The sequence below is a fragment of the Charadrius vociferus genome, unplaced genomic scaffold (genome assembly GCF_000708025.1).
Source record: "Charadrius vociferus isolate BGI_N301 unplaced genomic scaffold, ASM70802v2 scaffold61, whole genome shotgun sequence".
Lineage (NCBI taxonomy): Eukaryota > Metazoa > Chordata > Aves > Charadriiformes > Charadriidae > Charadrius > Charadrius vociferus.
This window is the reverse complement of record NW_009646945.1, coordinates 1,237,156-1,248,468: the sequence shown is the minus strand read 5'-3', so window position 1 is coordinate 1,248,468 and position 11,313 is coordinate 1,237,156. Positions and strand designations below refer to the sequence as shown.

At 37.9% G+C, this 11,313-nt stretch overlaps 2 protein-coding genes across 2 annotated transcripts in view; one reads left to right on the top strand and one right to left on the bottom strand.

Annotated features, from left to right (window-relative positions):
* The window catches only part of PITRM1 (pitrilysin metallopeptidase 1), a 37,898-nt gene extending 33,341 nt beyond the window's left edge, over positions 1 to 4,557 (top strand). The window contains exons 26-30 of the mRNA XM_009895120.1: positions 1 to 27; positions 559 to 684; positions 1,938 to 2,083; positions 3,767 to 3,869; positions 4,464 to 4,557. Coding sequence (XP_009893422.1) covers positions 1 to 27; positions 559 to 684; positions 1,938 to 2,083; positions 3,767 to 3,869; positions 4,464 to 4,557 — 496 coding nt within the window. The remainder of the gene's footprint in view (positions 28 to 558; positions 685 to 1,937; positions 2,084 to 3,766; positions 3,870 to 4,463) is intronic.
* Positions 4,558 to 5,575: 1,018 nt separating this feature from the next.
* The window catches only part of PFKP (phosphofructokinase, platelet), a 39,102-nt gene continuing 33,364 nt past the window's right edge, over positions 5,576 to 11,313 (bottom strand). The window contains exons 18-24 of the mRNA XM_009895119.1: positions 11,238 to 11,312; positions 10,077 to 10,138; positions 8,950 to 9,061; positions 7,449 to 7,548; positions 7,116 to 7,121; positions 6,702 to 6,807; positions 5,576 to 6,111 (exon numbers count right to left, since the gene is read on the bottom strand). Of these exons, the coding sequence (XP_009893421.1) occupies positions 5,958 to 6,111; positions 6,702 to 6,807; positions 7,116 to 7,121; positions 7,449 to 7,548; positions 8,950 to 9,061; positions 10,077 to 10,138; positions 11,238 to 11,312 (615 nt within the window). The 3' untranslated portion in view covers positions 5,576 to 5,957. The remainder of the gene's footprint in view (positions 6,112 to 6,701; positions 6,808 to 7,115; positions 7,122 to 7,448; positions 7,549 to 8,949; positions 9,062 to 10,076; positions 10,139 to 11,237; position 11,313) is intronic.

The following is an 11,313-nucleotide window of genomic DNA, read 5'->3' as shown; positions in this document are numbered from 1 at the left end:
TCCCTACACCACTGCAGACTACGCAAGGTGGGAGATGGGATCCGCAGGGAGCTTCTCTGTGTGTTGCAGAGCACAAACCTAAATGGAAAGCGTTAGACCAACCACAGAAAATGGAGTGTCAATAGAAAATGCTTTGCAGTGCGTTTGTCACAAATTCCTTATGGAGCAATCTTTGCATGGCTAGGCCCAGAAATGCCCTGGTTTAGTAAATGCTGAGATTAAGTAACAAGGGGCCGCTGTCCTCTAACTTTCACATAAACAGCCCTGCCTGCCTCGCTGTGTCTGAGTTGACAATCCTATTGCATGTGAGAAAGTTTAGGAGGCTGCTCTCGTATTTCATTAAATGAAATAAATGGAAATAGTCAAGGAACATTCCAAAGCGGTGCCACTCAGAATGATGTCACATTATTCAGCTATTTTAAATATTGAGAATTGTTGTAGCTTACAAGAAGCAATGCATTGCAAATGAGGGATCTTTGTGAACTTTAGAGGAACTTGCAATATTACGGTTGTCAAATTCATTTAACATTTCTGCTGTTGTTGTTTCTCTCATTACAGCCTTCGAATTCTTGCACGGTTGATGACAGCTAAATTCCTGCATAGAGAAATCAGAGAGAAAGGAGGGGCTTATGGTGGAGGTGCTAAGCTTAGCCACAATGGCATATTCACTTTCTACTCCTACAGGTAACAGTAGGTTCATTCTTTCCTGTTCACATCCCAGGGCATCGCTGACTGCACTCTCGTGTATCTTTTTTTGACTTAGTTGTAGCTCTCTTTCAAGATCAAGTGAAATAAAAAGAATGTTGAATCACAAGAAAGTGATTTAGTGCTGATGATGTTCAGATTAGTTACTTAAGGTGTATCAGTTTTGTTGATGAACCCCTCCTTGCTTTCTCTGGTTGCTGTCCTTAGGAAAGCTAACTTACCTCTGCTGGTAGCAACTGTGGTGTTGCTGTACTTAGATGTTTACTGTCTCGGTACCAGATTTATGTAGAACTGGTTTTCGCTTGTTTCTTCCTGGATTGAGGAGGCCCTAAAAATGGGAATTCAAGACTATTCTAATTTGAGACCAGGAAGTAGAATGTTGTTGTTGTTCCCCACGGTCCTGGGTTTGAAGATATGCTGCTCCCTTTGGTGGCTGTGGCTGGAATCATCAGAGATCCATCAGAAAGCATTGCTGGTGAAGAGCTAGAACAGCTTTCTCCTCCTTTTCGTTTCCTCTTTTTGGCCAGTCCAGAATAGTTACCTTGCATTGGTCTTGCCAAAGTTCTTTTGGATGAAATTTGAACTGGTATTAAAGACTAGTCATAATCCTCACTAAAAATCTTATGTGGCTGGAGTCCTGGCTTAAATCGGTTCCCTAGACTGAAGGCAGCCTAGCACAGTGCCTGGTCAGGATTCCTAGCTAAAATTTGAGCAGCCTTCCCTCTCTGTGACGCTTCAGCATGGTGGGACTTGTCTTGGTTAGCATTTCACTGGTTGTTAACCTGTTGCACCTGTTTTACAGAGAGCAGGAACAGGTGTAGCAGGAAACACAGCTTAGAGAAGATAGGGCATATCGTACATATTTCTGCCGTTGATATTAACGGCAGCTGTGATTACTAAGCTCTTGCAGCAAATTGATGGTGCATCGTAAACAGTGCTGGTTTACCATCTCTTTAAATACCAGCTCTCTACACGCTGCTGTGGAACTACTTTTAGCCGACTGAACTTGCTGCATTTGTCTATCTAAAATGCAAAATATGCCTGGTTTGCAACACTTCTTTCTTCTGGAAAAAAAAAAAAAAACAAACTCTCTTTTTGTAAGCAAAAAGGAAGTTTATGATTTGTTTGTATGATGGTTAGTAAACTATGAATGAAGCGAGAACAAAGCAATTACAGTATTTCATTTCGTAAGACTACAGTAATTAATTTTACTTTTTTTTTTTTTTCCTAAGAGACCCAAATTCATTAGTCACCTTGAAAACATTTGAAAAAGCAGTTGAATGGGCCAAATCCGGAGAATTCACCCAACAAGATATCGATGAAGCTAAGCTAGCAGTATTTGCTGCTGTAGATGCACCAATAGCTCCTTCAGATAAAGGTATATTTTTGCCATCCTCCCAGTGCTGCGAGTATTTATCTTTTCTATTTTAAATTTAAAGGGAAGAAAATAGTTTGCTAAACTGTATCATATGATTAAATTTGTACTCGGCAGATGTAAGACAATTGCAGTTTCAACGAAGCAGTCAATCCCTGTTGCTCCCTTTCAGAAACACCACACGTGTTCAGTCTCTCTACTGAAGTTTTTGTGCTCACACGGACACCATTGGTGTCAGGTGTTACAGCTGGGAGATGGAGGTAGATTAAAGAAACAATTTTAGGTTCGGAAAGGGCATTAAATGCAAGCAAATAAAAAGAAATACTGGTCTTCCGATTCAAAAAAAAGTTGAAGGATTATTTTCCTGACACAAGTATGCGTATTGACTATGAACGTCACTAATCTTTTGAGCATTACTCTTTTGAAGAAGTTAAAGCTTAAAAGCCTGCCTGCTGCGGTGGAGGGTGTTATCTTCTCTACGTATCTGCATACTTAATGAGTATCTTCACATCTTTTCAGTTTGCTCACACATTGCTTTGCTTTCCGCGCTTTTCCTTCCCTCCCTACCTCATTTTCAGCTTAATTTCAATCCAAGGCTTGCTAAGTTAGAATACATTCCTTTCCTACACACAAAGGAATTATGTTAAAATTAGCATTATTTTAGTAAGTACTTGTATTAACACTAACTTTTTAAAAAAGGAAACTTAAAATGAAGCTGACTTTCAGCTAAGGAAACTTGGTTTTGTTCTGGGCAATTAAAAAAAAGAAATAATTTTAGGTGCCTATGAGTGAAAGGCATCCATATTGAATGTTGGTGTTGTGAGAGTAATGGTTTACATTCTTTGCTATTTGAACACGCATCTTAACAGAGCTGTGGCAGATGTAGTGAGACACTGAATAGAGGAACGTTGTTCAGCAGGCCTGGAAGCTCTTGTGGAGAGAAACACCCGTCCCTTCGTGCTACTGTTGTTTCGGTCATTGGCCCTGCATCAGGACCTTGCCTAACTTTGCAGTCAGCCCTGCTTTGGGCAGGAGGTTGGAGTAGGTGACAGGTGTCCTCCCAAGCCACTTTTTTTCCTTCTATGATTATTTGTGTGACAAAAGCTTTTCTGTGATTACATTGGAGTTCTCTGGTTGTTCATGGACCTATAATATTAAATTTTAACATTAACATTAAAATACTGTAGGCAAGTATTCCAACAAAAAGGTGATCAAACCTTTGTCTTGTGCGTATACTACAACTGGTTGCACATTTTAAGTTTGTTTTTATAAGCCACAATAAAAATAGAAGCTTCATGAAATGCAGTTTGGCTAAAATGTTAGAAAGTACTGAGACTCTTTAGAACAAATCATGTTACGGTGTTTTAGGTTTTCTGGACCACCATTATGTTTAGATTTTTGACAATTTAAATCACTTGCCAGTATAGAATATGATTTTTTTTATATATTTTTTTTATTTTTTTCCTAAATAGGAAACTCTTACTACCTCAGAAAATTAATTTACCCAATTCTAACCTTTGATGTTTGATTTCCAGTTGGGTATTGTCTCAGAACAATGGCCTAATGGTAGTCTCTATTCTTCCCTTCCAGCACAGGTACTGCCTTAGTTTGCACTCGTTCACGCAGTTGGTTATAAGTGAGATTCCAGTACACCAACGCAGCGTGTGGGTTTCTTTTTTTTCCTAGGAATGGATCATTTCTTATACGGGATTTCAGATGAAATGAAGCAGTCGCACAGAGAACAACTTTTTGCTGTCAACAGTGATAACCTGGTTGATGTATCAAACAAGTAAGTCTCTGCTCAATTTAGGAAAATGTTTACTTGAAAAATAAAACAAAAACCTAATCTGAAGAAGAAAACAGTTTGTAAAAGTTGTCATATGTCATCATAAAGTTCTTGGGTTTCTTCCCTTGGTCTTTCGTACTACTTCCACTATTTGCTTTTGTAACCTAGACAGAGATGTTAATTATATCCTGCTTCTTGCATTTTAGCAGATATAACTCCCTCCTACATTCCCAGTTTGTTTTACTTTTGAAGGGTCCACAACTGTCTGGAGAACGAGTATGCTCAGACATCCATCTCCTGGCTTTGTGAGCTGGTTCTTCCAGACTCATAGCATTTTGTGCTTCTTCAGGCTTCTGAATTCCTCTTTAGACTTAAGAATCCAAGGAGATAAAATAGTTACAGCAATGTCTTAAGAGACTGTTGTATTGTGATGACTGGAGAACACTAAATCCAAAAGATGCTCTAAAAGCAAACAATGGGTACATATCAAACAGCACTTTTTCCTGAGATGGGAGTATTTTTAACTTGTATAGCAGAGTTAAATGAGAAACTGCTGTATTCAGTAATCTGTTTGTTTGTTTTTTTTTTTTCTTGCAGATATCTTGCTGCTGGAAAGAGCACTCGAGGTCAAGCTGTACTTGGCCCAGAAAATGCAGATATCACCAAAGATCCCTCATGGGTGAAACGATGAATTGGGGCTGAACATCAAAACTAACACAAAACAAGTCAATGATGTGTGCTATATAATTAGTTTTTTGTTGTAACTTTAAACTGTGCTATGGTCCAACTTAAATGTTGATTGCTGCTTTTAAGTGTCCAACAAACCAGTTAAAAGCTGTTCTTGAAACAACTATGTGAAAAATTTTCTAACCATACAGTATTTGAGAGCAAGAATGATTTCCTGTTATGGCACAGACCAACATTAATAGCTTACTGAAGACTGACTCCTCCAATTGCGTATGAGTACTATATAAATTAAATATTTTTGTATCTGTAAAACTCTAGAATGGTGTTTGTTTGAAATTATGTCTGCTGTTGGATATAAAAAACCCTATGTCTCATACTGACAGATTTCATTCTTTGGTGTGGTAACTCCAGCTTCCTTTGTGTAAGCCACCTGCAGGGGGAGGAGCTTTGTGCCAATCTATTCCACCTTCCATCAAGACGGGGCTGTAGTGGGCAAATCATGAATCAATGAATGGGGACAGGATATTTTTAAGTTTAGCTTATCTTGACAGTTTGGGCAACGTTCAGTCATATTGATATGACACAATCTTGTTTTTAATGTTTTGTCAAGGTCCAGTTAACAGATAAGCTGGCATGAGGAAACATTACTAGTGGCTTTGGCAGCCTCATTTACCCTCTTTCATCATTATGGGTTGTATTTTATTTTAATTGTCTTGCTTGATGTTTCTCTCAGCTTCTTCAAGGACCAGATTACATCCTTCTGAAGCTCACGTTGTTAAAGCTTCACATCCCATGTGTCATCCCACCCCCCCGAAATATTTTTATCATCCCTGTACAAGGAGAAAGGAATCCAGAAGAAGCAACATGAACCAGCTTACCCTGCTGTGACTGCTTCCTGCAGGGTCAGGAAAGGAAAAGGGCAGGTGCTTTTTTCCTTTACTGGAATGTATAGAGAATCCTTCATCAAATGTTATTCCCCCAGTTGTTTAAAAGCAGGCGAATACAATTCTAACAAGTCACTCATGTTTGCAACAGTACTTTATTTAACTTCAGATACATTAAGCACATCCTGTAACTCAAGACAAAGCTAGCCATCTACACTTATTTTTTGGGTGTAAGTACTCTGAAACAAAGTGCAGTAGGTGAGTAACTTACAGAGTGCATAGAAGGGGTGTCGCACTTTTGTTAAAGGGCAGTATCAGTAAATGGTGCTTATCTATTAGATGCTAGGGTTTGCTTCAAACATAACACAAATACAGGACAAAATCTCTGTGACATCTGAATGTCTTGGTTCACATAAAGTGCTGGTACAATAATTTAAATGTTACAAAACAAAGCTGTAACGATTCTAAAGCATTGTTACTCACAATGTGCATCTATTACAATACTCTAAAAGTGATGTCTTTAGATGGCTCCGGTTTCTGCTTCCTTTGGGCTGTGCATAGCAACATGCTCCAGCTGTCCTGAGTCTGAAACATCATAACTTGTCTTGTACTTGGCCAGGATTTTCATCAGTGGTCGCAGCTTCAGCCACCATTGCTCCTTGGGAATCCTGTGCCTGTGGAACAGGTGTGGTGAGGGGAAAAAAAAATAAAGAAATAAGGTGATTTACTTGGTAGCTAGGACCAACACATTTTGTAGGTCATTTGACAACACTAAGAGTAATGGCCTTCCTTATAAATAGGATCAGATATTGACATCCACGGTAGAGTGAAAACACTGACCCCAAATGGGGAGAAATAAGGACAGAATACTGAAGAAACTAACAGATTTTATTGTAAAGATGTTCTTTATAGGTAAATATACCAAATTGGGTGCAGAAATGCTGCCCCACTAAACTGTGGCAGAAGTAATTCAAGGCATTAGAGCAAAGACCATTTTGAGAATGTTATTTAAAAGGAGAGTGGAGTCCCAGAATTCTTAACAAGAGACTTCCAAGTATAAGGAGGACGAAGAGAAAGCACGAAGGGAGTTGTTAGAGAAGACAAGTGAACAATCAAAGTGAATCACTGGCTGATTATAGGGCAAAGACAAAAGTAGAGTAAAGTGGTTGGCAAACGCTGTGTGTCAGCACTGTGGCGAAGATGTTTGATGTGGTGGAAGGAAGCCTGTGTTGGGATGTTTAAAATGTAAGCAGCGTATACGTACACGAAGTCTGTTTCATTCTTAAGCTCAGCCACAGGTTGGAAAACAAGGTTGCGTCTACGCATTCCCAGCAAACAAACTGAGTCATCGGTGTTGGCAAATACTTTTCCTAAAAAGAATGAACAAATTCAGGATCTTTCTTACACTTGTCAGGGCAAATACCCTTTTTCTGTAATTAAATTGAATGGGGAGCTTACGGTAGCTTAATTCCAATTACTGAATATTTAATGTAATGATACAACATCAATTAGTACTTTAATAGGGTTAGGAGATCTTCACTTTTTTGATTTAGCTTTGGTGATTAGCAATGAAAATACAGTGTAATTAAGCAACAGTAAAACTGATTTTTAACATCAAGTTTTAAATTAGATTTTAGTAAAAAACATTTTACAAAAATTCCCAAAGAAGACATATTACCTTCTTCTGTATCCCATGTAGCCACCATGAAACAAAAAGGAAGAACAGATGTAACTATATAACCATCAATTCCTTCATGCACGAAAAACTGCAATCACACTAGCATTTTTGTAAAGAAAGATAAGAAAACAGCTATCTGAATTATTGACCTCACTTGAGGGGAAATCTTACAGTAGGAGCACAGCAAGGCACTACTGATTAATAAAAACATAATCGAGGGAAAGAAGTATGTTGACTAACTAATATACATTCACATGTTTGTGTAGTAGAGCAGCTTTATATCCTGAGAGCTAACCAAGGGCAGAGACGAGATAGCACCAAGTATTTCTGCACCTTTTCGGTAGGTTTCTTGCAGTTTTTTGGAGATCCACTGCATAGCTTTTGCAGAAATTTTTGTCCCGAAGTTTCTATCAAATGGTGAAGGTGCACCACCCTGTGTGAAAATTTAACTGTGTGTTAGTTTAGTTTTTGAACAAGTAATGTGTCTTTATTTTATTAGTCATCTGTTAATGGCCTGCTCTGCCTCTTAGCTCCACTGCCCCCCACCTAGGAAAAAAACCAAACCAATAACCCCACCACACAAATCAAGCTAAAATACATAAAATTTGTGTTAATCCTCACTGAGTCAATAATACTTTTCACTTAGATAAACGGAGGGCACTTTCTTCCCCTTCCCCCTGGCGCTGATCATTCCGCACCACCCAGCTACCACGGGGCGACCTGGGTTCAGCATAACACAAACCAGGCAAGAGGCGACGGAGGGCTGTCAGAGAGGGCCCGAGGAACGCAAGTGCAGACTCTCGGTATCTCAGCAGCCTGGGAAGCGTAGCGCTCTATTGCCGCTAGACAAGGAAGGTCACAAGGCCCTGTGTGCAATATTGGGGTGAAACAACTGTGCTGGGACTTCCTAGACTAGTAATCGCATTCTTTCTTTTTTTTTTTTTTGGCTATTTTCATTCCAAGTATTACAGAAGCCTTTATATAGTTCTGGGAGTAAAAACATTAGTTTGGGGTCTATTTAATATAAAGTCTGGCTTTCCTGTCCATTTTCAGTGCGGCAGATGGGACTGAAGTCACATGTGAAGTAGTTCCAAATAGATGGTTTGACTAACGCTGGTCTTGACCTTCAAAATAAACTTTGTGAAATTTTCTGCATAAGGTGCCAAATGTTGAATAATCAAAAATTATATAGGAGTAAGGGGAATATACATACAGCTTGAAATGACTTAAAAGGAAGGACAGTAGTTTCACTACTAGTACTTGAGAAATTCGGGTCTATGTGTATTTTTTACTCTACCTCAGTCTTGGTGGTTAGTGTAGCCAAATTAGCAACTTACTATTTGCCCACTAACAAGCACTATAGTGAGATAAAGAGATGGAAGGTACAAAGACCACAAGGAGTAGCTCACTACTGTCGCTTCCACAAGAACAATCTATCTGCACATATTTTCTTAACAAAATCTCATCTCTTCCAGGGTTCAGAAGCCAAATACATCACGGATGGGCAGATAAGTGTGTTCTAAGGATGCATTACAATAATAATAATAACATAGCTGTATTATCTATTAAAAAGTGTAATTGTTTATTAATATAGACAGGAGAGGAATAAAAATGAGAATCACTAAGAATCCAATGTGGTTTTTTCTTAGATTTTTAAGAAGGAATTGCAAGAGAATACAATCCTAACAAAAACTTCTGAGTTACCTACAAACAAAAATCCACACACTTTTTTTAATCTTTAATCCCGAGTCAGATGTGCTTGAAATGCTTGAATAGAGTATGCTCTTTGCTCTTACAAAGTTAAGTTTGACTGTAATTTTAAAGTAATTTTCACCTGCTGCATGTGGCCCAATACGTTTTTTCGACAGTCAAACACTCCTTTTCCTTCTTCAGAATACAGCTGATAAATGAAGTCAGTTGTGTAGTTCTCATTGCAATTCTCATTTCTGTAACAATTAAGGCCAGACACAGTTAGCAAATTTACTATTAATTAGTGGATGTCTTTCAGCAACTGAACAGCAAATGTTTTCCCATTTTCTTGATATCAGTAATCATGGCTTGGATATTTTAATCTCATCACATATCTTCACTTTTATGTAACATGCTCCCAATTTTGAAGTCTGCATTACTTTTAGTACAATGACATCACTAGCAGGTCACTTGGAATCCATTATTGATTAAGGTGGTGAAAAATATCATTTTAGGTCTGACATGTTCATTATGCAAAGGAAAAACTGCAATAAAACAAAAATTCATCGACATCCAAAGTCATCATTTTGCCCTTTATAAAAGCAAGGATAATGAACAGTACTTTAGGTTGTTCATTACCAATATTGTCAACATAGGATATTTTCTCACCCTAGTCATATAACTAGTAGAACCTGTACAAATATAAGAGTATCCTCATACGATTTATCGTGGTATTGATTTTTCAGCCCTTTGCTACGTGGCATACTGAAAATAAATGCTCAAGGAAGAGAGAAGCTACAGCCTGATTCATGCTGCCTAAGAAGGTATAATTTTAAAACATGCTAGTCAACATATTTTAAACGTTCTGATTTTTGAAAGCAATTTTATTCTGTGTTATCTCCTAAAATCCAAGTAGGATTTTTATAGTAAAGGCCATACTATATGTGTACACATGCATGCTAGTTTTCACATGATCTATAGTAAGAAAGAATCTACAATAAAAGACAAAGCTGATAAGAAAATAAGCTGGAAATAGGATAAAATATTAGATTATAGAGCAAATATATTTACATAGAAAGAAGGAAGCTTTGGACCTGAGCATCCAGGCAGCTCCCAGGTGCCTTCTGGAGCTACAACTTTAGTAAGAATGTCATGCTAAAGGAATAATCAAGGAATATAGACTTAGAGTGTCCTTGCAAGTGGCCAAACAGCCTACTTGGAGGGAAGTGCTCAGCATCACTGATACCATTTATTAAAACTACTTTTGCCTACCTCAGCACTAGACCACGCTGGATACTGGTTTTCATTTTTTCAGTCAAGTGTTCCACATTAGCCTAGAAAAACCAAAAGTATTTTTATCAAGCCATACAGAACTCTAAAATAACTAATGAGCTTACATATCCTGAGAACTTCTGTAAAGTATTCCACATCAAATATTATGTGGAAATTCAAACAGTCAGCAGGTTTTTGGAGATCCAGGGTAATTTACTGTGTATGGGTATTCATCTTGGGTTAAAACAAAATTCCTTCTCCATGGCATAAATAACTGATTTTAATAGCAACAGAAAGTTATTGTTTTGTATGCTATACTGGTATAGCACCAAGTTGTAAAACGTCAATATACATAAAACTGCAGAAATTGCCACAAAAGATCACATCTTGCCCTTACTCCCTGTCCTTGCAAAAGTCCTGATATGGATACAGCGATGTTCTGCTGTGCTGGTACTCCCACATTTGACGTGAAGAGTACAGGCCACTGAGAAATGAGTGGGGAGGAATTACAATTCATTTCACACCTCTTTTCTTTTCAGGAAATTTCTATCTGTTTAGCTTTGTATTTGTACATGACTGCAGCTAGCGCCAATTACCTGAGAAGTGTAAAGGCCTCGCAGACAAGTTCCATACCAGCTTACACCCTAATCTGTAATCCTTAAAGCCTGAGATCTTTATTTTAGTAACACTTCCAAACATGATCCAAATATTTGTGGTATCAAAGTCAGTATCTAATACACCTTACATACTATTCAACTTCTGACATGAATAGCCATCTAATACAATGGAAAAGGTATTCTCCCCCCCCTTTGTTTTTCTTTTAAAACTGCCCAGGTCTGTTTATTTGCATGTAATTTGAATTTCAATCAGAATACTTAAAATGACACAATTCACCTAGTAGTGTTTAATGACATAAAATAATTCTGTCAGTTAACTGAATCTGATGCCAAGAATAATTGTTATATGTTCCTTTATAAAATATGGCATCAAAACCAGCATTATATGAAACGCTACTGACAAATGTAGCTTTTAGAGGTAACCCAAACATTCAGGGGTTTTGTAACATAAGCCATCTACTGCGAACATACACATTATGCCATACATGTACAACAATTTTAGGATCGACTTAAAAATTAGGAAAACATTTCTAATACTGTATACCTGGAGCTCTCGAATATCAAACTGTTCTTCAAAGATATAAGCAGCATCAGCTCCTGCCGCAAGGGCCCCCATATTA